At 44.6% G+C, this 27,100-nt stretch overlaps 1 protein-coding gene across 3 annotated transcripts in view; it reads left to right on the top strand.

Moving 5' to 3' along the window:
- RHOBTB2 (Rho related BTB domain containing 2) overlaps positions 1 to 27,100 on the top strand; it is a 38,140-nt gene extending 11,040 nt beyond the window's left edge. Inside the window, exons 1-10 of one of the 3 annotated variants that reach the window (XM_039354230.1) lie at positions 5,701 to 5,929; positions 14,637 to 14,838; positions 15,925 to 16,028; positions 17,222 to 17,407; positions 18,044 to 19,053; positions 22,084 to 22,202; positions 23,071 to 23,221; positions 23,578 to 23,666; positions 24,766 to 24,871; positions 25,767 to 25,993. In XM_039354230.1, the coding sequence (XP_039210164.1) occupies positions 5,898 to 5,929; positions 14,637 to 14,838; positions 15,925 to 16,028; positions 17,222 to 17,407; positions 18,044 to 19,053; positions 22,084 to 22,202; positions 23,071 to 23,221; positions 23,578 to 23,666; positions 24,766 to 24,871; positions 25,767 to 25,993 (2,226 nt within the window). In that variant the 5' untranslated portion in view covers positions 5,701 to 5,897. Of the gene's footprint in view, positions 1 to 5,700; positions 5,930 to 8,002; positions 8,325 to 14,636; positions 14,839 to 15,924; positions 16,029 to 17,221; positions 17,408 to 18,043; positions 19,054 to 22,083; positions 22,203 to 23,070; positions 23,222 to 23,577; positions 23,667 to 24,765; positions 24,872 to 25,766 lie in introns of those variants that run through there. The other 2 variants (XM_039354231.1, XM_039354229.1) reach the window with 2 other exon arrangements.

The raw sequence follows: 27,100 nt of genomic DNA, 5'->3' as shown, positions 1-27,100 counted from the left end.
CGGTATGTTAGCATGACATTTAGGAATGGGAAAAGACATTGGAAAGTATAACAATTCTAAGTAAGTTTACTGGACTACTAAGCTTCCATATGGAATAACCTGGGTGTTTTGTAAATAGCAGTTTTCAAACTATTTAATTAGCAATAAGTTAGGTTTTGTCCCTACCAACAATTATTTGTGTGAGTTAGGCTGAGACGGACTGACTGCCCTCAAGGCAAGTTCATGAGCTTTGGGTTCATGGAAGGGATGAATGTGGTTCTCTCCAGCCATAGCCCAACACTGTGCCCTACTCCATGCGCTGATTCTCTTCCAGTTTTCCCTGTGGGTGCTGTAGTCCCAAACAGAAGGAGCTAGTTGGAAAGAACCGTTTACCTTCTGGCCAAGCCAGCTCTTAGTCCTTCATAAATAAAATTTGAACTTTGCCCCTAAAGGATGACTCAGCTTGCCTGTTACATCACTAACAAGCATCTTGATGGCTCATGTCAATCTCTCCAGATATTTCTTGAACTTTGTTGGGTCTTTTTATAGTTCCTTACAAGCAACCAGATTACTGCCCTTGGAGATAACTGGAAGAGGGTGTTAGAACTTAGGAAAGTTTGCTGGTAACTATTTATAGCCACTAATATAGACAAAACAGATCTATAGCAAGGGGATCAAAATAGTAGACAGCACGTTATATATATGTATGTCTCTGTCGAAAATCCCCTTGTGGGCTATTGTGCTTGAACTCACGATTTCCTGAAAAAGATTCTGACTAAGACCGCCTGGCACTAAAGCACTAAGAAACTGTTACTGGTTCTAACGTAGAGATCTCTTGATTTTGGGGGAAACTGTGAATAAAACAGACCTACTTAATAGGATACATGCAGAACTCTGCAGGCGCACGTGCGAAATAAATCAAATTTGTCTTTGTTAGTTGGGAAAATATACCCCAACTTTCAGTTTGTGGTCAGGGACACTGTACAGGGACACATTCTTCCAGAAAGGCATACGTATAGTCCTCGGCGTACGACCATAATGAAGCCCAACGTTTCTGTCATTAAGTGAGACATTTGTCGAGTGAGTTTTGCTCTATTTTACGACCTTCCTGGCCACAGAAGTTGAGTGAATCCCTGCAGTTGTTAAGTCGTGAAGTAAATCCAGGTTTCCCCATCGACTTCGCTCATCAGAAGGCTGGCAAAGGGGATCACGTGACCCCAGGACACTGCAATGGTCATAAACGCAGGCCAGGTGCCCGATTTTGGATTATGCGACAATGAGACTGCTGCGACGGTCGTTCAGTGCGAAAAATGGTCATCCGGGTCTTTTTTCAGTGCCGTTGTAACTTTGAATGGTAGCTAAATCAACTGTTATAAGTGGAGGACCACTTCTCGAATTTCAGGATTCCAACCCTACTGCCTGCAGAAATACAGGACTGACACACTAAGTTCTTTCTTGAAAATATAATGGAAGAGTTGCTAATAAGAAAAGGGCTCATTGAGTAAAACCAAATTATTTCTTAGCTCAGATAAACTGTGCAAGCTGTGGGAATAAAGCTCCCACTCAAAGCTTGGGTATCTTCTGACTCTCCAGGTTCGGAGGTAAGTGGTGAAGTTTATGTGTGATACTTAAGTCGTAATGTACGGCTGGTCCTCAAATTATAACCATTCATTTGTTAACTGTTTCAAAGTTACAATGACACTGAAAACAGTGACTTATGACTATTTTTCACCTTTATGACCATTGCAGCATCCCCATGGTCATATGATCAAAATCTGGGCGCTTAGCAACTGGCCTGTATTTATGACAGTTGCAATGTCCTGACGTCGTGTGATCATTATTTATAACTTCCCCAGCCGGCTTTGAACAAGCAAAAACAACAGAGGAAGGCAGAATCCCTTAATGACCACAATGTTCACTTAACAATGGCAGGGGTTGCTTAACAACTAGGCCAAAAAATAAGGCTGCAAAATCGAGGGCAACTTCAATTACAACCGCCTTGTTTAGCAATAGAAAGTTTGGACATAAGTCAAGGACTCGTATAGAAATTGGCCAGGGGTAGGCAACCTTGGCTCTTTTAATGACGTGTGGACTTCAGCTCCCAGAATTCCCGAGCCAGCCACGCTGAGGGGAAAGGGAGAGGTTTCCAAGCTGAGCCAGGCTGACTCAGCAATTCTGGGAGTTGAAGTCCACAAGTCATAAAAGAGCCAAGGTGGCCTACCCCTGAAATTCGCCATCCACAGTTTACAGCCTGAGCAATGGAGATACTTGGGTTACAGTTTCTCCATTAGGGTGGGGTATATTGTATTTTAATTAAATTAGGCTTGTGCCATTTCATCCTCCTGGCTGGCTGCTGCACAACGAACCATTTGTAAGTAGGGAGGTCTGACAGATCACATAGTTCCGTCATTCCTGATGGACAATATTTGTTGTTTTGTTATCTCCCTTCCCGTCTCTCTATCATTTGTAGCATGGCTGTTCTGATGGTAGCACAGAGATTTTTTGCAGATGACTCCATGTGTTTTAATTTCTGTTAGCAGCCTTCACCAACTATTGTCAGTACCAGCTTAAATATTTCTGAGTTATGTAAGACATTAGAAAGCAGGCTTCCTTCTGTTTCAAGTGTTGTGATTTTGTGGTTAGATAACAGGAATCTTTCTAAAATAATCCTTAGATAACTCAGATAGGAGATGGCGGTGTCTGCTATCATCTTTACTGGTGATCCTTGACTTACGATTACAGTTGGGACTGGAATTTCAGTCGCTAAGCAATGCGGTCATTAAGCATGCCCTCAGGTGACCGGACCCAATTTTACCATCAATTTTAACACCATCATTAAAGAAATGTCCATGTTATTAAGCAAATCTGATTTGTCCAATTGGGGAAAGGTCCCAAATTGGAATCGGTTCGTAGCTTCCTTTTAAAAACAAACAGTATCCAAAGCCCCAAAAAATAATAATATAGTCCTCAGTTTATGACTGTTAACTATCGTTTGAAGTTAGAACAGCCTTGAAAAACATGACTTATGAGATGTCCTTAAAGTCATGACTGCTGCTCCCAGTCACGTGATCCCAGTTCCGGCACTTGGCAATAGGCTTGCATTTATGATGGTTGCGTCATCTTGCAGTCAGATGATCACAATTTGTGACCTTTCTCCAATTGAAGAAATCAGATTTAATAATAATAATAATAAAGTTGGAAGGGACCTTGGAGGTCATCTAGTCCAACCCCCTGCTCAGGAAGGAAACCCTATATCATTTCAGACAAATGGCTGTCCAGTCTTTGCTTAACAACATGATGATCTGCTTAATGATGGTGGTAAAAATGGTTGTAAAATTGGATCTGGTCACCTGAGGACTTGCTTAAGGACCGCATTGCTTAGCGACTGAAATTCCAGTTCCAATGGTAGGTATAAGCCAAAGACTACTAGTAAATATGATAGCACCATCTCCTATTTGGGTTATCTGAGGATTATTGTAGAAAGATTCCTGTTATCTAACCGTAAAATTTGAGCTAATTTGATTCCAGTAGTAGCTAAAAAAGCATTTAATGCTTAAGTTGCCCACCCTACTCTGAAACCATAGTTTGATTAATTGGGGCTGTCTATTGACAATTGATTATGTGCCATCAATTGCTGTCAACTCTTAACAGATAGGTTTTCTCCATGGCAGTATGCTAAATTAAGCAACTAAATTAAGCAACTCTATTAGGATTTAAGTATCATACATACTAAACATTTGGCTCCAAATCTGGAGAATAAGAGTTACACAAGTGGGGAGCTTTATTTATACAGCTTACATAACCTATCTGAGCCAACAAATAATTTTGTTTTACTCAAAGAGCCTTAGCAACACTTCCTTTAACTTTAATTTAGAGTCTCTGTGTGGAAGGAATACTTAACCTTTAAAATAGGTGAATTAGAACATTCCTACAGCTCGGAAACCGAGCTGGGAGAACTTTTACCCAGAATTAGCAAAATTTTCATTTTATTGACCCAGGGCTCCACATTTGTACATCTCATTTGAGCTGGGCTCATATAACATGCTAAGGTAAAACACAGGCAATTATGCTACTTGCTAACTGGGAATGTCATGTGAATGCGTCCAGAACATTTAGTTGAGATGCAGAAATATTTAGAGAATTAAATTACACAAGCACATTCCAAGCATTTATTTATTTATTTATCAGATTTAGAAACCACCCATCTGCTCACAGAGAGATGTACACCAAGATGTACTTGGTGTACAAGTAATTTACACAGGTTATTTTCCCCTAGACTGCCTCTTAAAATGAAGCCAAAAAAAAAAAAAATGTACCTATTGCACAGATGCACAGGTTCTTGATCATTTGGGGCATCTTTACATGTTACATACATTGTGACTGACAAATAGCCCTTCCGTGAGTCTAGGTTTAGGTTATCGATTCTGTCAAGTTTAGTGATTTATTGATAGAAGAGAATATTCGTAGCTCAGGGTGGAACAGCTGAGTCTTTGGTGCTCTCTGAGCTTGGTGGTTTTCTTGCAGATGTTTCATTAACATCATCAACGCTAGAAGGAAGTGGGGTTTGCTCTCTGTTTATATACAATGGGTTACAACTGCCAATGCTGTTGGGAATGTTCTTGAGAGTTGATTAGACTTTTGTTAGGCTCCCTCCCAACACTGATGATGTTACCTAGTTGGGTCATGAAACACCTACAAGAAAACCACCAAGCTCAGAGATCACCAAGGACCCCTTAACGATTTATGCCTGTTTGCACCCAGGTTAGAAGTTAATAGATGGATAGTGGTAGCTTCCTAGTTTATTACTTTCAACTCCATTCCCGTCTTCATTTCTCCTTTGTGGAAATAAAGTCTTCATCCTGGTTCATCCAAGCCAGGGATAAATAAACAACATGGCGACTGCTTTGGGAAGAAGGTTGTAGTTTATTGAAGAGCCAGAAAGATGGTTCTTGCAGGAAAGACCAGAGAAAAGAAGGGGCTGAGCACATGGGCAGTAGTTTTTTATGCCCTCTCTAGCCTTTTGTTTGGAATAGTTTCCTGTACCTGTGGCATGAACTTTGAACTGAATCTGAGTGTGTTTTTCTAGGCCTTGGTATCTGTGGTTTAATCCTATTATCATATCCTGCTTCCCTGGTGATGGGGCTAATGACTCCTAGAGTTTGGGTAGGGTATGCAGATGTTGTCTTCTTGAGTTTTCTGGCTCCAACTTTCTGATGGTTACATTTGCATTTGTATAGGGTTAGCTACTGCTGGAGACAGACAGACTTGGGGGCAGGGTTGGTTTCTGCTTTTGAAAATCCTTTTGAAAAATATATTTTTCTGCCCTTTTAATATTTCCTTCTGGGGGGGGGCTCTGACTTCCCTCACCTTGCTTGTTCTCTCCAATACCTTCATACCTAACAAAGCAGGCCTTGTCTTGGAGGAAAACAGGCACCAGTTACTTAAGAATTGTTTTGACCTATGTCACAATTAGGCTTCCATTCAAGACTCCAGACTGAAGCTAATGCCTCCAGGAACTTTTCACATACCACAGTTAACCACCTGCTCCAGGAGCAAGTCAGCCAAATCACACAAGTGGCAAAGCCTATGTGGGGTTTTTTTTGTTCCCCCCCCCCTTCTGTGACCCTTTCCCACAAGGAAGTTCAGAAGCCTATATAACTCAGCTGCCTGTGCCTGCAAGCTTTCATTCCAGGCTCAATGCAGGAGAAGATCAACAACAGCTAGTTCGCTGACTCAAAACACTTTGGGCAGCTTGGCAAGGCAGCTGGCTCCGAAAAGCCAAGCCCAAACTTAAACTAAAAACCAAAAAAAAAAAACAACAACCCCAAAACCCAAAAAACCGCCAACCCCCCCCCCAAAGACCTTCCAAGCTGGAGGATCCCCTCTCCCCAGTCGAGTAATCCAAGGATTCTTCTGCTATGGAGAGAGAGATCCCTGTCTTGCGAATTAGGTGAGAAAGGGCGGAGGGGGTGGTGTGTATGTGTGTGTGTGTGTGTGTGTGTGTTGCAGAATGCAGCTTGAGAGCGGAGCTGGCAATTGAGGGGGGGAGGGAGGGAGGGAAGAGAGGCAGGGGGGGAGGGGAAACGGGGTGCTGGAAGCTGGAAGAAGCCGGAGAGGGGAAAATGTTGCGTGTCTTGTGGTGGGATCGCGGAAGGTGCGCAGTGAGGTAGATGCGGGCGCTCTGACGCGCGCTGACGCGGCATGGCATCAGCGGCTCAAGCAGGAACCGAGCAGGAACCAGCTCGCTTTGGTTATGCATTGGGGTGGGGGCGTGGGGGTGGGGGCAAAGAAGCCTCCGCGAGGACAAGAGGGACCGGGGGGGGGGAGAGGAGAAATCATGGAATCTTGATGTGCTGGGTCACAAGCAAGCTTATCCAGGCTGCTGCTAAAAGAAGCCGGCCCGGGGGCTTGAGTCTGATTCGCCTCCCTTTAAGGGCTGAAGGGTTTTTTGGGGGGGGGTGTTCTGTGCTTGAGATTGCAAAAGGAAGGACGACGTGGGTGGGGATGGCAGCGTGGCAGAGTTGACAAGGGCACGGGTGGGCTGGGATTCAGAAGCAGGCAGCTGGCAGGGCTGCAAAATTGAGGCACAAGAGCGCCGGGTCAGCTGCAGAAAAAGCAACGGGCTTTGTAGTCTACCGAAGCCCAGCGGACCTCAAGAGAGGAAAGGCAGCTTAGCAAGGGGGGTCCAGATGGACAGGGATCCGAGAGTGGAGACCCCCCCCTCTAAGGATTCGCTTCCAGCGAGGGGGTGACCCACAGCTGCTTTTTGCCCAAGAGGCCTGGCTGAAAAGGCAGCTGTTTTCTTGGTTCTGGCGCGTGGTGCAAGTCCTGCCGTCGTGATGGCCTCGCCGTTTAGTGCAGGGCTGGCGAAGGGTAGGTCTGACTCCTTCCTGGGATATTATTATGAACAAATTGTGAAAGGAACGTCCCAGGGTATTTTTTTTTTTGTTTGTTTTGTTTTGTTTTAACTTGATCAAGGCTCGGACCAGGAACTTGGTGAAAAACTTGGCTCAGCTTTTTCTCCAGGACAGTCATACTGCAAGACGAGCATTTTGTTATGTAACTGTCTGCACGCGCTATTTGCTGTTTTTTTTTTTTAAACCGGGAGCTTTTGTTCCTGCAAGACAAAAAGTGCAGTTCGAAGAGGTTTCTCCGGATTTCAGGATTTTTTATTTTTATTGTATTTTATTTTATTTTATTTTTAGATAAGAGGGACAAGCCAAGACTAGGGCGGCCCATAGCCATTCCTCTGGGACTTCTTTTCTTTCTGTTGAGCGAGCTTAGCCCTCTCTCGCTCCAGCCTTTTGATCTTGGGTACCCCTGCTATAAGGCTGGGGTCCTAGGATAAACCTGGAAAAAAAAAAACCTCCAGGCCAAGGGCCGGATAGCGCTTGCGGCCAAGTCCCCCTTCCCATGGGCCTGCTAAGCGTTGCCAACACTTTCCCAATGCCTCCTGGAAAGAGACTGAACATTAGCCTCGACGTGTCCTAAAAAGTTACTATTCCCCCCCCCCTTCCCTCCCACTTACCCATATATTATTATAGGGGCTCACCCACGTTGCAAACTCTCCCCCCACCCTCCTCCAGATAAACACAAGACCCTGCTTCGAAATAGTCCTCCTATCTCCTCGGCCAGGAGCACTGATGCTTGTCGGAATCTTTCCCGGATAGCATCGCTGCCTCTTAACCCAGAAAGACCCGGCTTCGTTCGGTCTCTAACCTCCCCCCCACACACACACACTCTTTGGCTTTGCTTGCTCTCAGCCAATCGGCAGCCGCCGGGGGATGCAAGGCGGAGCTTGCCACTGCGCTCCTGGGTGTTCCTCCCCCCCCCTCCTCTCTATCTCTCTCTCTTTTTTTGTGAATGAAAATAAGCCTTGGGCGCGTCCCAGCCTCGGGACTGCAGCTCGCGCCTTCTCCGCCTGCCTCTCAGTTGCTCCGCAACTCGGGGACGGCGAGGAAGGAGACGCCTCGGTGGGCCGGGGAGGGAGAAGAGTGGGAAGCCGCGGCCGGGGTGGGGTAGGGTGAAGCGAGGCAGAGTGGAGGAGCTGAGCCTTCCCGCGGGCGGCAGAGCTCCGGCAGGGAAGATGCTGGCCGGCGGCGCTTTGCAAAGGGCTCCTCCGGCCTGTCCGGAGCCGGCGCGCGGAGTCGTATCCCCGAGCAGCTGCAGCTGAGCTGGGGAGCCTTGAATCTCCTGCAGCGGCGGCCTCTGTCCGGCGGAAGAAGAAGAGGAGAAGGAGGAGGAGGAGGCCGAGCCCAGCGCTCGTTATCGCGATCAGCATCATGTCTCCAGGGAAGAGCCGGGCTCGTCTTCCCGCCGCCAATTGCCCCTTCAGAGGTGTCGGTGTAAGTAAAAGCCGCCGTCCGGCGCGCTCCGCGCCTGCCTCTTAAGCGGAGAAGGGTCCAAGCCATTCCGCCCGGCTCCAGCTTAGCCAGAGTACTTGAACCGAAGGCTGATTGACAGACGGGGGGGGGGGGAGAAAAAGAGAGAGAGAGAGAGAGAGAGAGAGAGAGAGAGAGAGAGAGAGAGAGAGAGAGAGAGAGAGAGAGAGAGAGAGAGGCCAGACGGGGTTTGGGAAGGGGGGAGAGAACTGGGAAGGCTCCCCTTGGAACCCAGCCCGCTCCTCTCCGCGTCCTGCGCGCCCTGCGCGTCTCGGTGCCAGCTCCGTTTTTCCTGCCCTCCGGAGTCCCGCACTGCCGGAGTGGATGGGCCCTCTCGGGGCAAGGGAGACGCTGCCCTGCCAGCGCTCCCGTGGCTGTCACACGCACACGCCGAGAGCACCGGGCGCAGTTGCTCGGGGTCGCCGTTGCCTGTGCGCCTTGCGCACGACCCACGGCGGGTAGAGGATCAGCGCCCCGGTGGAGGGGAGTGGGGAAAGGAGAACGGGGTGGTGAAAGTTGTTGAGCAAAGCGGGCAAGAGTCCCGGGGTGCATCTGCGGACAACAACCGTTGCAAAGGGGGGGAAAAGAAGAAGAAGAAAAAGAAAAAAGCTCGTGCAGCGCTCGGGCAATCCTTCCTTCCTTCCTTCCTTCCTTCCTTCCTTCCTTCCTTCCTTCCTTCCTTCCTTCCTTCTTTCTTTCTTTCTTTCTTTCTTTCTTTCTTTCTTTCTTTCTTTTTTTCTTTCTTTCTCTTGCCTTTGGGCGTTTGGACTGAACGGGAAGCCGCGCCGCCTTCCAGAATGCAAGTTTTGAGGTGCTTGCGTGGCGGAAGAAATGTGCAGTGCACTTCGAGAGCCCCGTGTGTGTGTGTGTGTGTGTGTGTGTGTGTGTGTGTGTGCAGGCGCAAAACATACGCACGCGTTTCTGCTGGTTTTGCAAAATGGGTTGCTTTTCCAGTCTGCGTGGCTGTTGTTATCATAACAAGCAAGCCAAGCCTGGCCCGGAATGTGCAGATTTTTTTTGGCCCCGTTTCTGCTTTGCACCTGGGTGGGATGTTCCGAACATGAGATGTTCACATTATCCTGCCTTCGATGCTCTGAGTGGAACCCAGATCCTGTTTGGATTCAAGGCTGTTATTATTAGTTCGTTAAAAAAAAAAAAAAAACATTACATGGGGATATTCATTTCTTTTTCTTTTACAAAAAAAAAAATTCTGTAAAATGATGGGAGGGATTTTAGCTCTTCCGTTGCTAAGGAAACGAGTTAGGCTCCCCTGGTGATTCTCTGGTCTCCTTGGCAACAGAAGACCGAGGCAGCAGCTCGTGGGAACATGGGACTTTTCTCTTTAAGAGGTAGAGATAGCCAAGGCAGATTGGAGGGCTGGAATTCTAGTAAGCAGAGCGCTGAGGACGTCACGAGGGAGCAGGGAGTGATGAGCAGGGACAGATGCTGGAATTACAGAGAAGGAGCAAACAAGAGCAGCAAGCCAGAAAACTGAGTCTGAAAGGGAGAAGGGTTAAGGTTAAGGTGAGCCCAGCGGGGGACTGGAGCATCTGGGTGCCATGATTACAGACCTGGACGAACAAAGAAGATCATGAATTGGGACAAAAGAGCTACTAAAATAGACACTCAAACGGGTTGAAAGAGAAGAGAAGAAGGTTGGCCCTGATTATTTGTCCTCTCTGTAATCCCAAGAGGTTTTATATATGTATATGGAAAGAAAGAATACGTGATGCGGTGATGGTCCAGAGCTGGTAGCTTTTGTCTGTCCAGAGAGCTGATTGTCCCTTGTTAAATAGCACTGACTGAGACAGTCTTCTGAGCCAGCCCTGTTGATGCTGCTGGCAGAATTCCACCTGGCAATCTTCTTCCGTATGTTTTCTTTCCAACAACATAAGTAGAATAGAAGAACAGAGTTGGAAGAAGGGGTCTTGGAGGTCTTCTAGTCCAATCCCCTGTCCAAGCCGGAGACCCTATACCAGTGATGGCGAACCTTTTAGAGACCGAGTGCCCAAAAACTGCCCCCACTCCAACCCCTGCCTTCCTGCCTGCCCACAGGACCACTCACCGCCTCCAGGGCCCGCCACAGATTGCCCAGGTAGCTCAGCAGCGTTATGGCAGCCATGCCCTCTGCCCGTGTCCTGCAGCATCAACTGCATGATGGGGTGTGAGGGCAGAGTCTTGTCTACGCTGCCTGGCTGCCATGTCCTCGGCTGCGCTGCTCCGTGTGGGCCACACTCGGGGGCGACTCTCCTTCAAGGGGGCTGCTGGAGAGGAGGGGGTCGTGGGGGAGGCAAGGCTGGGGCAATGGCATGTGTGCCCACAGAGAGGGCTCCGAGTGCCTCCTCTGGCACCCGTGCCATAGGTTCGCCACCACTGCCATATACCCTTTCAGTCAAATGGCTGTCCAGTTTCTACTTAAAAGCCTCCAGAGAATGGAGCACTTCACAACCTCTGAAGGCAAGCCGTTCCACTGGTTAATTGTTCTGTTAGGAAATTTCTCCTTAGTTCTAGGTTGCTTCTCTTCTTGATTACTTTCCATCCAGTGCTTCTTGTCCTGTCTTCAGGTGCTTTGGAAAATAGCTTGATGCACCCACCCCTTCTTGTTTCCATCCCTGATGTCTCTGCATTTTGCACCTTTGGAACAAGTTCTTCTTAACTCTTGCAACACCATGTAATAATTTTCATAGAGGAGGAACAAACTTGGTTCTGTTACTTGGGCCAAAAGGAGCTTTCCTTTAGCCTCAGTGCTAAAAAGGAAATTTTGGAACCAAGGTCTACCAAGGGTTTTGGACCGATACAGGCATCCACCATGCCACTATGAAATCATGATAACCTGCTGTACAAAAATTTCATGTTTTGTTCGTCCCCTAGATATGAATTATTTGTGGGTTCCAACTTTCCTCTTTTGCGCCTTTGAATCTGTCTTGATTCCCGGTGCCTACCTGGACAAGTCCCTGCAGGGCTGAGAGAGCGTGACTGGCCCAAGGTTATCCAGCTGGGTTTGTACCTAAGCTGGGACTATACCTCACCATCCCAGGTTCCTAGCCTGATGCTTTAACCATTCCATCAAAGTGATTACTTGTTTTTTGCCCCTCCCCCCGAATGAATGCTTAATGCAGCAAATGGTTCTTAATGGTCCCTCTGTTGTATACGGTATATTTAGGTATATTTACTCAGGATTGTAGGCATGCTGTTCTACTCTCCCCTATTTCATCCTCGGAATAAATCTGAGAGGTAGAGTAGGTTGAATTGTCTGGGTTCACACCACCTGGCTTGTTCAGTTCTGGCTTAGGATATTTTGTGAACCCATCCATGGTGGGGTTATATATTTTGCTTTATAGACTTGTGGTTTATTCAGTACATTGTGGTCACATAAACTGTATTTTAAGTAGTATGTACTAGATGAATCATGTATTGTAGCCTAAAATTACCTGGCAATCTGGCTCAGTGGGAATTTAAACTTGGTTTTTAATGGTTCTACTTCTATAGATTATGCTGTACTTTATATTGAGTATTAGAATTACACTTACTCCCTCATCCTCCCACTGCTTCCTAGAGAAGTTGGGTTGTGTAAACCAATGTGAAATCCTATAGAAATAGGTTTAAATTGCTTTGGGGCAATGTTACCTGTTAAGCTGAGATGTATGCTATATATGATTGGGGGCAATATGCTGACTCTGTAAACTGCTTAGAGAGGGCTGTAAAGCACTGTGAAGTGGTATATACGTCTAAGTGCTATTGCTCTTCTTAAGAAAACATAAATAGAATTGTAGTCTCAAAATCTCTTAATTTTTTTTCAAGAAACTGTTATTCTTATCAAAGTCTCTTTTGGCTGTCTATGTCATGTTTTGGGAACAACAAAGAAGAAGGCTAATAATACACTTTATTTTGCCTCAAATTGTGTGGTCTTGTTTTTACCGCAAAACCCATTTTTGTAAAATCAGTAGATACCTGACACTTTAGACCTATTTTGGGATGAATGAATCACACTCAGCTTTTAAAAACCCGTGCGCTGAGGAACTGAAGATTTTTTTTCCCTGCGTAATTCTTTTGTTTTGTTTTTCTTTAATCCACTGGATACATTTTCTAACGATAAGGAAGTTATTTTATACCCCCATCATAGTGGGCTTCTTTGTCATTTCCGTCATTGCATATTTATTTGAGAGACTTTCAACAAATTTGTTCTTTTATTATAAAATTTTCTCAGGACTCAGCCTATATTGCTTTGTTCACACGAATATTCTATATTATACAACTTCCATGAATAGCCCTGACTGAGTATAGTTTAATTTCCGTGCTGGTAAGGAGTGTGACCTGAGTGGATTTGCATAAAATGCTTAACTGGGTTATTGAATTGACCTTTTTTTCATTTATGATTAAACCCCCTCAAATTTTGAATTGTAAATCTGTTGAGTTCATAAGCCTATTGAGTTCAACCAAGAAGCCCTTTGCTAAATGTAAAATGAAGCAAGCTTAGCATGTTATGTGCAGGCAGCCATAAGATCTTTAACACTTGCTGAAATGGTTGTGATAAGGATTATAGAAGAGCAGCACAGATGATAAGGGGTCTGGAGGCTAAAGCATAAAATCAGTGGTTGTGGGAACTAGGTATGTCTAGTTCAGGGGTCTTCAAACTTGGCCCTTTTATGAGTTGTGGACTTCAACTCCCAGAATTCCTCAGCCAGGCACGCTGGCTGAGGAATTCTGGGAGTTGAAGTCCCCAAGTCATAAAAGAGCCAAGTTTGAAGACTCCTGGTCTAGTCTAATGAAGAGAAGGGCTGGGGTGACGTGATAGTAGTTTTCCAATATTTGAGAGCTGTCATAGAGTAGTGGGTGTTGACTTATTCTCCAAAGTACCTGACAAAAAGCAACAGATGCAAGTTTATCAAATGAGGACAATTAATCAGTGGAACAGTTCATCTTCAGGAGTTGTAGATGCTCCATCACTGAAGGTTTTTAAGAAGAGATTGGACAGTCATTTGTCCAGAAATAGGGTCTCCTGGTTGAGCAGGGTGTTGGACTACTAGAAGACCTCCAACATCCCTTCCAACTTCATTATTCTTTTACTCTATTCCATTCGTCACCTTGAACGATGTAAAGCTCACATGGAACAGAGAAGTAGGGAGAAATGGGAAACTTGGAAGCCATCTTTGCCTCAAGACTTTTGAGTTAAGTTAACTTCCTTCCCAAACTCCTACGCTTAGATTAGATCACAAGCAGCTGAGTTGCTCGTATGACTTGATCCAAATCCCAGTATAGAAGATAAAGAAGAGGCAAACTTCTGTCAATTTCGCTTGAGGGCAAATGTTCAACCACATTGAATCCACCCTTTCTTCCAGCAGCTTCTTTCTAACCAGGCATTGAGTTTTCCCATTCAGAGGCCTGTGGTGACACTCTTATTATAACAAGTTCTTTTTTGGTTTTGGGTTTTTTTTAAACAACAACAACAAACAAACAGGGAGCTAACTAGGCCTTTGATTTATTCTGAGTCAGCAGCAACTGGGCTGTAAATTCCATTATCCCAAAGTGTCCGTGGTTCCTTTTGCTAAATAAGCAGCCCGCAGCCTGCATTATGGCCTCTTCTTTAATTATTAAGTCCCAGAGGCTGCCGATGCATTTGGATGTGTGTACGTGAGAAAGAGAAGAAGAAAGGGTGGGGTGGATGGGGGAGCTGTGGACAGAGGAATGGGTCAGGCTGTGGCTGCTCAGGTAGGTTTCTTGACCAGTATTGGATGGAGGACAGGTTTGGTGGAGGTGAGATTGGGACGAGAGGCTTACAGGACCAGTGTAGAAATCAACAAGAAGGGAAGGCGATTGGAACCAAATTGCCAGGATATGTATCTTGTCAGAAGCTGCACTGAGGCATGCTCTGAAACGCTTATTAATTTTTAAAGGGACAATGGCTGGAATGCATGCTGGGTCGGGGCGAGGCATTGGCCAAGTTCCCAGGGCTCTTCTGTGTTCTTTTCTGAGACCTGGTGAAGATTCTCTCAGTCTGGAGGAGAACAACCAGCCAAGTCTTCTGCAACTTGGGTGGCCTGTTGATGGCCTATTGGCATGCCTGTGTGTATGTGTGTGGTCATTTGCAAAGGCCAAATCTAAGCATCACCGCCTAGCCCTGGCAGCAGATCCCATTGAAGTAGGATTACTGTTATTGATTGCTTCCATTGTGGTGTGGCCTGCTCTGGACGATGTTCTGGAGCACCAACTGGAGGGGGGGGGAAACACCTGTCTGATGCACCTTTTCTCTTGTCTTTTCCATCTCTCTTGATACAGGTCCCAATTAATGGATTCTGACATGGATTATGAAAGGCCAAACGTAGAAACCATCAAGTGTGTTGTGGTTGGGGACAACGCAGTGGGCAAGACTCGGCTTATTTGTGCCCGCGCATGTAATGCCACACTGACTCAGTATCAGCTCCTCGCTACCCATGTGCCCACCGTCTGGGCTATTGATCAGTACCGTGTTTGCCAGGAGGTGAGTTGCATTTTCATTGGTGGGTATATTAAGGGGAGAAGTGATAGGGTAATAAAAAAAAAACTTCCTTTGGGACTCTAAAAGTGCTGTGGGTCACCTGAACTTTAAGTTGCCTTTGACTTATACAACTCCCTGAAATTCTACATTAAACTTCATTCTTACGACAAACTCTTTAAAAAAAATGAAGGCACTGTTATGTGTGTGTGTAAAACAATAAAAGAGTGGTGCATAGAGTTTTGGAAAATAAACTGCACGCTTGGGGAAAAAACGAGAACCTTTTCTATACTATTCAACAAATCTGGACCACTCTCTACTACTAGGGTGTTTTTATTCTCCATACTGCAGTTTTGAGACGCTCCTCATCAAAACAAACCAAAAAAGTTTATAAAAGGTCTCCTTTATTCCCCATCATCTCAAGCATTAAAGAGGGTCTGTTCATAGTCTAAAACTACAACGATGCATCATGTTCTAGTAATAAATACTGATGTGTTTTCATGATTTTTCCAGAGTTGTTCTGATTTGGGTCTGGTGAAAATGCTTGCATTTATTTTTCCTTAATCAAGCAATTAGTTTTGGTCTCGGATCAAAATTTCCAGGAGGAAAAAAAAAATGAAGATGTTTCTTAGTTTCTTTTCCCGAAAGCCATATTGCTGATTCGTAGGTTGAAAAACTGAGAGGAAATTGTTTATGTGTTACATATACCTCCCATCTTTTGTAAAGATGCTCAAGGTGGCATACACAGGGGTCCCTGTTCTTTTCCCCCACAACCACAATCCTGCAAAGTTGGGCTGAAACAGAGACTTAAAGAGCTCCAAAGAGCTTGTATGGGCAAGGGGGACTAGAATCTGGGTCTGCCCAATCCATCATCCTCAAAGTCATCCAGAGAGACCTGAACCTTATTCTTCTTATTCTCAGGCGTCACCTTTGTCACTGCACCAGTTTGACTCTGGGATTGAATGAGAGCTTCTCTGACTGAAAGGAGATTAGAATTTGGGTCTCCACATTCCTAGTCTGGGACCTTCAGCACCACTGCCTCACTAATCGTCCTTTTGGTCTGAAGATAATCTTTTCTTTTCTTTTTCTCAGGTACTGGAACGCTCCCGGGATGTTGTAGATGATGTTAGCGTTTCCTTACGGCTTTGGGATACCTTTGGGGACCATCACAAAGACAGGCGTTTCGCTTATGGAAGGTAGGCCCTGAAAACAGGTGTAGAACTTCTGTAGGACTCTTAAGACAGACTTCTTCATGCCGCAGAGAAATTCACTGTGAAATTCAAGCGTTGCAAGAAATAGCGATGGTCAATATCAAGGAATTCTGGAAGATGAGGTCCACCTGTCTGGAAGATACAGGTGGAGAAAATGGTCTTGCTCTGCCCACTGATTCTCTCTCTAAACGCATCTCTTGAGATTTCAAAGGGCATTTTGCTTTTATTATACTAATTCTAATAGTATGGTTAAGGCAGAGGAAATAAGGAGAATTTGAAAAGCAATCAGGGTTGGTTCCAAAACGCTGGTCAAATGTGCACCCTTACTACATATATTGTGAGGAGGGGGTTCATAGGCCATCATTCAAGGCAAATTCTTTTTTCAAAAAAAATATGTTTTATTGATTTTTAACATAAACCTTAATATTTGATAAACATCGTGTTGTCTGGGTTAGTTTTTAAAAAACAATAACAATTAATTTCTATAATTCTATACTCCATATAATGACTTGATTTCCTCTTCTTCCAATAATATTCTCTGTGGCCAACCTTAAATTAATACAGTTCTTATTTAAATAGAGGATAATTAAATATAAACATTTTTCTCATGTTTCTGCAAATAATAACCATGGAAAACCAGAGATCTGCAGAAGGAATATACCAAGAAAAAAAAAATACTTTCCAGAAGGAGATCTATGCTATGTTGCAACTAATCCAAATAACAATGATCTCAAACCACAAGGAAATTAAACATAACCTTGAAAACATAAATGAGCTGTCAAGCCCAGGAGGCTGACATGAGCACATCTCTAATTTAACTTTACAACATAAAAATTCTCAGAAAATAAAAATAAAGAGAGAGCAGAGAAAACAGACAACTGATTAAGAGACAGAGGAGAAAGGTTTCAAGATGGAATTTAATAATACTAGGAAATATGGCTTAACCCAGATGGAAAAAAATTTACAGGGAACTCTGGACATGGAAAAGACAAACTACCCTTTAAGATTGCAAAATAAGTTTGAGGACAAGAAAAAAGATTTGGTAAAATGGATGTTGCCAGGAGAATTACGAGACCTTGAGAGACAAAAAATAATAAGTAAAATCAAAAATCATTCAAGGCTAGTTCTTACACACCTACGTCCTTGATCACTGATTCTTGCTTCCTTTCTTCCTACAGATCCGATGTCGTAGTATTATGTTTTTCCATTGCTAATCCCAACTCCCTCCACCATGTGAAGACCATGTGGTATCCCGAGATTAAGCATTTCTGTCCCAGAGCACCGGTCATCTTGGTGGGCTGCCAGCTTGACCTTCGCTATGCTGACCTAGAAGCAGTGAATAGAGCCAGGCGACCTTTAGCCAGGTAAGATAATTTCGTTTAGTTTCCTTGGTGGGGGAAACTGAACAGGAAGTCCATGGGGTTGAAATTAATGACAAAGCTACTTACTTATGGTCTATTTCCGAAGTTACAACAGTCGCTCTCCCTCCCCATGGTCATGTGATCACGTTTTGGACCCTTGGTGACAGGCTCACCTTTATGGCCCTTGGCAATGTCCCACGGTCACATGACCTCCATGTTGGGGTTGGAGGAGAAAATGGGAAAAAGTTGAAGGGTCAGGGTTTTCAAGGTAGAATGTAATTCTTTAGACCAGGGGTCCTCAACCTTGGCAGCTTTAAGACTTGTGGACTTCAACTGCCAGAATTACTCATCCAGCAAAACTGGCTGAGGAATTCTGGGAGTTGAAGTCCACAAGTCTTAAAGTTGCCAAGGTTGAGGACCCCCGCTTTAGACTTTCTGTAGACAATCTCATTCTTAGTGTTACTGATTATCTAATATTAGTCTGAACTGTATTCTTAGCCTGATCAATAGTAGTATATTTTGGGGGGATGAATTGTTGTTTTTCCAATTAGATAATCACTCTTCCCCCCCCCCCCCGTAATTTTGAGTTTTGGTTGCTCAGCTAACATCAGACCTGTTGCTATTTTCTTTTTCTTCCAGGCCAATCAAACCAAATGAAATTCTGCCTCCAGAGAAAGGACGAGAGGTGGCCAAAGAGCTGGGCATCCCTTATTACGAGACCAGTGTAGTAGCCCAATTTGGCATCAAGGATGTCTTCGACAATGCCATCCGAGCTGCCCTCATCTCCCGCCGGCATCTCCAGTTCTGGAAGTCCCACCTCCGTAATGTTCAGAGACCTTTGCTGCAGGCCCCTTTTTTGCCTCCCAAGCCTCCGCCCCCCATCATTGTTGTGTCCAACCCTCCTTCCAACAATGAAGAGCGTCCAGCCCACTTGCTGGAGGACCCTTTGTGCGCAGACGTTATCCTGGTACTGCAAGAGAGAATCAAAATCTACGCGCACAAGATCTACCTCTCTACCGCCTCCTCTAAGTTCTACGACTTGTTCCTGATGGATCTGAACGAGGAGCACCAAGAGGAGATGGCGGGAGGCGGCATCAGGATGGGTGCTGCGGAGCGAGCGGCTCCTCAGGAACGCCACCATCACGGGCGGGAATTCCTCCTGAGGGCTGCTAGCTTTGACATCTGTGAGAGTACAGAAGAAGCTGGTTCCGGCCAGCAAAAACCGTGCCTTAGAGCCTCCACCAGCGATGGGATTTTGCGGGGCAAGAACTACGGGGAACGAGGGCTAAAGAGAGGGAGGATCCTCTCCTCTTGGAGCCGTGCCTTTGTCAGCATCCAGGAGGAGATGGCAGATGACCCCATGACCTACAAGCCTCGGCTAATGGTGGTAGTGAAGATGGATCCCTCCATCCAGCTGGGACCATTCAGGGCCGTGCTAAAATACCTTTACACCGGGGAGTTGGATGAGAACGAGAGAGATCTCATGCATATTGCTCACATTGCTGAACTGCTTGAAGTCTTCGACCTCAGGATGATGGTGGCTAACATCCTCAATAACGAGGCATTCATGAACCAGGAGATCACCAAAGCCTTCCATGTCAGGAGAACCAATCGGGTGAAAGAGTGTCTGGCCAAGGGGACTTTCTCTGGTAGGTTCAAAAGCAGTGCTCTAAAACCAGGAGTCTAATTGTAGTGAGACATAGTTTTGAGCTCCCAGCAGGACAATCTACTGACGAATGAAAGCAAATATATGTGTCCCAGGATAATGTTGCAACATCCAATTTGAGTCACCAGGACCAAAAGTTTATTCTTTCAGGCTTGTGCTGGGGAACATCTTCTCTCTCTCTCTCTCTCTCTCTCTCTCTCTCTCTCTCTCTCTCTCTCTCTCTCTCTCTCTCTCTCTCTCTCTCTCTCTCTTTTTCTCCTCTCTCTCTCTTTCTCCTATCTCTCTCTCCTTCTCTCTACTCTCTCTCCTCTCTCTTTCTCTCTCCTCTCTTTCTCCTCTCTCTCTTCTCTCTCTCTCTCTCTCTCTCTCTCTCTCTCTCTCTCTCTCTTTCTTTCTCCTCTCTCTCTCTCTCCCTCTCCCTCTCCCTCTCCCTCTCTCTCTTTCTCCCTCTCTCCCTCTTCCTCCAGGATGTGTGCACTGGGCTGTTCTACACATTGTATTTATATGGTGTCTGATTATGTGTGGCTTTGTTAATTAGGGAGTTGATGGCCAGCTATTAAGTCATTACTTGATTCCTTGTGCTCACTTCCTAGGCTTCTAAGTTTCCTGAGGATGGGCGCCAGCATGAGCCCAAAAGCTTGAAAGAATAAACCTTTGGTCCCAGTGACTGACTCAGATCAGATCCTACAATCTACTAATCATTGTTGTCAGGGGACACCTACCTTATTCTGGGCATGAATGTTGTACAGAAGCTGTCTTAACAACTGTCTATTGAGTTAACAGGCCAAGTGAGGTCAAATAAGCTAACAGACATTTTGGATTCTGTTGTTTCGTCTACGTGCCTGCATTGGTGATTGGTGCTCCCCCCCCACAAAAATGAACTTGGCTGCTTATGGGGAAACACGACTGCCAAATCTGCCTTTTCTGTGTACCAACATTCTGCATGTTCCTTTGTGAAAACATATCCCGCATTTAAAACATCTTGCTTGCTAGGGACACAATTACTTTAAAGTCTTCCGCTTTGCTATTCTGGTATCAGGCACAAAAGACCGGGTCCATCCATGACGGTTCAATTAAACTGGTTTAGTGCTAAAAGCCTATGCACCGGAAACTTCTCAACTAAGGTTTGGCACCAGCTTAGAGTTAGATAAGGGTCAATGGCACTCCAAAGGAGTTGGACTTCATTCTCTTGTGAATACGTAGAAATTCTAGGCTGATTCCCCCTTTTCATCCCACACCCAGTTCTGCCATTCCATTCTTTTACATCTGGTTCACCTAGGCACAGAGGCAGTGGTTCCAACGTGAGGTTGGAATCCAGTCTTCAAGCGGGAGAGTTTGGATAAGGTTTACCACCTCAATCGGTACATGAGTATCCAGTGGCCCTTCTACCTGCTGCCACCCCAGAGGACCAGCTGCTTCCCTGCCCCAGGCATCTCTGCAAGTGCTGGTTTAACAGCAGTTTAATAGTAGTATTAAAGGGGCACCTGGAGTTCATAAAATTATTTGGCAGCATGCAGTGTCCTGCTATTTTTATTCTATGTATCCAGCTGTTGCCAAATGTGATCATCCTGATTGTTGTGCCTGTTCCTGTTGTGGGTGGAACAAACATAAAACCGATAGGCAATACCCTTTGGGTTATGCCTTTAGGACAGGGTTTCTCAGCTTTGCAATTTTGAGATACGTGGATTTCAATCCCCAGAATTCCTCAGCCAGCAAGTTGAAGCCTTACGTAGTTTAAAGTTGGCAAGGTTGACAAACACTATTTTAGGGTAAACATCTGTGGAGCTTCTCATTCATCCCAGTCATGGTGTCCCAAAGGTGCTTTTATTTTAAAGGCAACTGGATTTTTTGATTTCTTTAAGATGTTTTACTTCTCATTCAAGAAGCTTCTTCAGTTCTAAACAGCTAGTTGGTAGATCAGAGGTCCCCAACCCCCGGTCCGTGGACCGGTACCAAGCCGTGGCATGCCAACAACCGATCCACACAAACCAGCAAAGACCCATCTGCAGGATGCAGGCAGCACACAAAACCACACATACAAACCCCAGTCCGTGGAAAAACCTCTCTCCACTTAACCGGTCCCTGGTGCCCAAAAGGTTGGGGACCTCTGTGGTAGATGGTAACCAGTTGGTTAGATCTGAAGAAGCTTCTTGAACGAGAAGCAAAAGGAGAAAAAAGTTGTCTTTAAGTTTCAGAAAGTTCAGTTGACTTTAAAATGAAAGCACTTTTGGGATACTTTAGGGCAGGGCTTTTCAAACTTGGCCACTTTAAGACTTGTGGACTTCAACTCCCAGAATTCCTCAGCCAGCCAGGGCTGGCTGAGGAATTCTGGGAGTTGAAGTCCACAAGTCTTGATGTCGCCAAGTTTGAAGACCCCTGCTTTAGGGTAAGAATATAAGACATTAGCGGTGCCCTGTTGAAAAGGATCTCCGGATCTTCTGGTTCCACAGTCTGTTCTCACAGTGGCCACCCAACTGGGCAAGGAAGCTACATAGCCATCAAGGCTAATAGCCATTGGTCCTTATGATTTCCATGGTTGTAAAATGAGGCAGAACTCACTTAGTGGTTGAGATTTTGGGCTCAACTCTGGTCATAAATCAAAGACTTCGTTGGTTTTGGCTTGAGTGCCAGGTTGCCTGTCTTGGTGTAAAAGAATGAAGTGGGTGTAGCACTCTCGGACTAGGCTGCATGACATCCTAAATCATAAAGAGTTGATAGAGGGAGCACAAATCTAGTTTAAATTGGGGTATAACGCTGTCACCACAGTGTGTTTGTCTTAATGGTTGTTGGTTTACTCACCTAAACTTTCAAGGCTGGCAAACTGCAGCCTGCAGAAATTTCGGCTAGTCATACTTGGAGGGACAAATCTTATCTGTGCCATATTATTAAGCCAGGCTTGGCAAGGTTTTTTTTTTTTTTGACATAGGCATAATCTGCACCTCGGTTTCCAGCGTGACAGGGATGCGTAACTATTACTTAACAAATGTGCTTAGCATGTTCTCCTCTTTCGCAGATGTCACTTTTATACTGGATGACGGTGCTATCAGTGCTCACAAACCCTTGCTGATCTCCAGTTGCGACTGGATGGCTGCCATGTTTGGGGGTCCTTTCGTTGAGAGCTCAACTCAGGAGGTGAGGCAATCTTGAGCATGGATTGAGAAATTTATTTATTTTTATTTTATTTTATTATTTTTTATATTATATTTATTTTATTTTATTTTATTTTATTTTATTTTATTTTATTATTTACTTTACTTTACTTTACTTTACTTTACTTTACTTTACTTTACCTTACCTTACCTTACCTTACCTTACTTTACTTTACTATTTTACTTTACTTTACTTTACTTTACTTTACTTCACTCCACTTCATTATTTCATTTCATTTTATTATTTTATTTTTTATTTTATTTTATATTTTATTTTATTACTTATTTTATCCCACCTTTTTTGCTTCATAAATAACTCAAGATGGCGAACATACAACACATAATTTCCTCCTCCTCCTCCTTCTCCATTTTTCTCCCCACAACCATTACTACCCTGTGAGGTGAGTTGGGGGCTAAGAATCACCAGCCCCAAAGTCACCCAGCCGGCTTGCATGCCTAAGACAGGACTAGAACTCACCATCTCTTGGTTGCTGGCCCAAAGTCACTCAGCTGAATTTCATGCCTAATGTGAGACTAAAACTCACACTCTCCTGGTTTTTAGCCACCCGATTCTCTCTCTCTCTCTCTTTTATGTAACTTCATGTAGTTACATTCGTGTTCCTGAGTGAACTTTTTGTACACAGCCATGTTCCCTTGTTTCAACCAACGTTAGTGCTGATGTTTTCTGCGCAAAATGCACCGAATGTTTGGAATGCTGCTTTGAAAGAGCGCAGCAGCTGGAGAAGGGTATAAAATGGGCTCAGTATGGTTGAAGAAAATGTGGAGATTTTACTTTATTTTCCATCTGAAAATGGTACAAATTTAACCCCTTGGTATCCTCACCATTGCAGGTAGTGCTACCATACACCAGTAAGAGTTGCATGCGAGCAGTGCTTGAGTACCTATATACTGGCCAGTTTTATTCTTCTTCAGACCTTGATTACATGAAACTCATCATCTTGGCCAACCGCTTGTGTCTGCCACACCTGGTTGCACTCACAGGTAATTTGCTGCACTTTTCCTTCCCCGTTTATAAATGATGGATCATTTCAAATGCCAAACATTGGAAAGAAACAAATGCCAACTATAGGAAATAAGCATGGCATTTATTTTTGATTGTCCACTTTGGACATGCTCTATGTGTGTCAAGTTTATGTTTGGCTTTTTATTAATCTCAGCTTTCAGGGAACAGGACTGTTTTAAAAAAATGCAATAGATGATACCAGTTCCCAGATTATTAATTTTAGCCCACCAATAATTTAATTGGTTTGTTATTGGCAAGACAGAAATCTAAATCTTATCTTTGGGAGCCAGGTAATGAACCAACTGATGGTGTTTGATATTTTTATCTTTTCCAGAACAGTTCACTGTGTCTGGTTTGATGGAAGCAACACAGATGTTAGTGGATATAGACGGTGATGTCCTTGTGTTCCTGGAGCTGGCTCAGGTACAAACAACTTACTTAGAATCAATCCAAAATGCTCCTTGTTTTGGAATAGTGTCATATAGGAATAGGAATATAGGAATATTCTTTATTGGCCAATGTGATTGAACACAAAAGGAATTTGTCTCCGATGCATAAGCTCTCAATGTTCATACAAACAAGTCGTAAGATCATAAATCATAACAATAATAAACCATAGAATACAAACAACAAGCAATAAAGGAGAAGGTAGTAGGAAAGATGGAAGAAGAAGAAGATTAGAAGGATAATTGCAATATAGCCCTACTACATGGGTGAATATCTTTAGGCATAAGACACTGCTGTGGGAATTAGGTGTTCAGCAGACTGATAGCATGGGAGGGGTGGGGGAACTGTCTTTGTGTCTAGTTGTTTTGGCATTATTTTGTTGTCCTTGTTTTGGAATATTGTTAGGCCATAATCTGATACTCATCTGATGATACGTTCTGTGAAGCTCGATGCTTCTGCAATTCACTTGGATGGGATCCTCCTTTTAATGTATTTATATCCCGCCTTTGTTATTTTTAAAAATAGTTCAAGGTGGTGAGCATATCCAACACATCCAACACACCTTCCTCCTCCTATTTCCCGACAACAACAACCTTGAGTGGTGAATTGGGCTGAGAGAGGGTGACTGGCCCAAAGTCACCCAACTAGTTTTCATGATAAAGCAGGATTGCTGTGGCAACTTTATGTTCTGTGGACTTCATCTTCCAGAATTCCTGAGCCAACAGGGCTCACCAGTCGTAAAGTTGCCATACTTGCCCACCCTCTGCACTAAACCAAACTGATTCTCTCTTCCTTTTCAAAGGAAGATTTGACTCAAAAGGTCTACAGAACAAGTCTAAACACATGCCAGTTGCTAAGGGTTCCGAATTTTGCTCATGTGACCATGAGGATGACGCAGAGGTCATGAAGTGTTAAAAAAAAAAAAGGCTCATAAGTCACTTTTTTCAAGGTCGTTGTAACGTCAAACAGTCACGAAATGTATGTTTGTAAGTCGAGGACAACCTGTATGCCTTTTCTGGCTAAATGCAAATCAAATGGTGAACTCATGCCAGCCTCTCTTTTCTCTTCCCCACAGTTCCATGGTGCCTACCAGTTAGCCGATTGGTGCCTCCACCATATCTGCACCAACTACAACAATATCTGTCGCAAGTTTCCTCGGGAAATGAAAGCAATGTCAGCAGGTAGGTGTGAATTTACGAACGATGGCACCACTTTTCTTTTGGGCTCAGGAGTCGGGTGGGTCAAAAAAGACGATCCTATCGTTTTTGCAAGCTTTTTTGTGGAGGGCCATTCTTGTCATCTCTGCATGCTGTCGGTCCGTCTGATATTTATTTATTTATTTATGAGACTTATATACCGCTTTAAGTGCAAGCACTCTCTAAGCGGTGTACACCAGTAAGCAATGTCTATATATATTTACATTGCCCCCAACAATCTGGGTCCTCATTTTACCTACCTCGGAAGGCTGGAAGGCTGAGTCAACCTTGAGCCGGTGAGATTTGAACCGCTGACCTGCTGAACACAGTCAGCTGAAGTGGCCTGCAGTACTGCACTCTAACTGCTGCGCCACCTCGGCTCATTTTTAATCTGTTTTATAGTCTCAGAGGAAGACAAATAATCTGAACAGGGACAGGCAGAGAAGTTATGGTTGCTTCTCAGCCGCCTGTCAATTAGGGAACAGGATTCATCCGTTCTCGATTCTCCAAGCTGCTCCAGTTTTTGCTTCTTCTAACAATTTAATATCTGCCAAAGTGAAAGGCAGCTCTTAGAACTAAACCAGTTACCCCGATTTAAGTTTTCTTTCTACGATTGCATTTTGCAAATATACAGAGCTTGCTTGTAGCCTGCAAAACATGCAGGGTGGGCATGAAAACAGGCGTGGAGCATACCACCACATTGCTGTTTTTATTTTACTTTGCAAACTGCCGTGGGACGGTCCTTTTTGTATTGCACCGGCTGTTGTTTTTTAAAAAAACAACAATGTTAAATTTGTATGAGTGTTTCAGAAATAAAAAAGATCCAAATTCTAGCACGGGGCTGAAAGTTTTTAATTCCTCTTTGAATTTTTCTTTTCAGAAAATCAGGACTACTTTGAGAAGCATCGTTGGCCCCCCGTTTGGTACCTGAAGGAAGAGGATCATTTCCAGAGAGCCAGGAAAGAGCGCGAGAAGGAAGACTACCTCCATCAGAAACGGCAGCCAAAGAGACGGTGGCTCTTCTGGAATGCCTCTTCCCCTTCCTCATCTGCCGCCACAGCTTCATCTTCCTCTTCTTCCTCCTCCTCTTCCTCTGCTGTAGTTTGAAGGTTGCACTGCCTACGCTTCGATGGCTTTTAGAAGGTGTGAGCCTACTGGTGCCCGGCGTTCCAAAGCCGTGGTGAGATACCACTGGCTGAGGCCCTCAGAGGAGAAAAATCAGCATGAATCCCCCTGAGAGGCTGATGAGAAAAACCTGAAGGAGAGCAGCTCGGGAGCCAGAATACCCAACAACTCATCCAGAGCTCCAGGTGGTCTCCATCCCTGCCTCGGCTAGTCTAGAAGCACAGCAGACGGAGAGACCACCACCGATGGAATGGAAAGCAGTCCTGTTTCTTTCCAAGAGGCTCACTCATCTAGAGAGACTGACCTTGTTTTGCAGAAATGCTGGAGGAGGGTGTTTTTGTTTGTTTGTTTGTTTAATGGGAGAAAACAATTACTCCAAGAAAGGAGGAGCCATTCTGTATTATTTTTTCCTTCTTTTCCCCTTTGTGAAAGAAAGTTGTTTTTTTTTTAAAAAAAAGTATGAACGTACGTCACATCGACCATTCTCTGCACCTTAACATTTCAAGCTATTGCAGGTGCTGTGTGTCCCAGGACTTTGTTTTTCCTTTTCTGGGTTCCTTCCCGATGGGAAGAGGGCCACTTTATTTTGGTTGCACTTAACTTCTACCCAGGCACTTATCTCTAGATGTTTTGCTTTGAGCAAGGCATGTATCCTGCCAGCAAATGGCTGTGGTCTCTCTGTTCCTGAAAGGTGCACACCCCTATGAAGGAGACGCTGGCCTAGAGAAGCACAGATCCTCCACTGGGGTTCAAGGGCAAGAGGGGGGGAAAAATGACCGTAGGATAGAAAAACCAGCTTGGCGAGGCTGGAAAGCTGTTCCCACCCACTTTTTTTCCTTAATTTTGTCAGTAGTTTGCAACACAATCTACAAGACTGACCAGATTAGGAGAAAAATGGGAAGACGAGAACAATGCCGCCTGATTTTGGCCATAATGCTTGAGGATGTGTTGTGGATGAAAGAGTATAACCCCTCCCCCCACACCCCCAGCAGTTAATGTGCTGTTTTAATAAAAAAGAAACACCAACCAATACACATCTTGGATTTTAGTGTGGAAGATTCTGTTGTAATAAATGGTATTTTAAAGAAA

Source organism: Crotalus tigris, unplaced genomic scaffold (assembly GCF_016545835.1).
Source record: "Crotalus tigris isolate CLP2741 ecotype Arizona unplaced genomic scaffold, ASM1654583v1 scf7180000018549.3470463, whole genome shotgun sequence".
Lineage (NCBI taxonomy): Eukaryota > Metazoa > Chordata > Lepidosauria > Squamata > Viperidae > Crotalus > Crotalus tigris.
The sequence above is the reverse complement of the archived record's forward strand: the minus strand, read 5'-3'. Positions and strand labels throughout refer to the sequence as shown.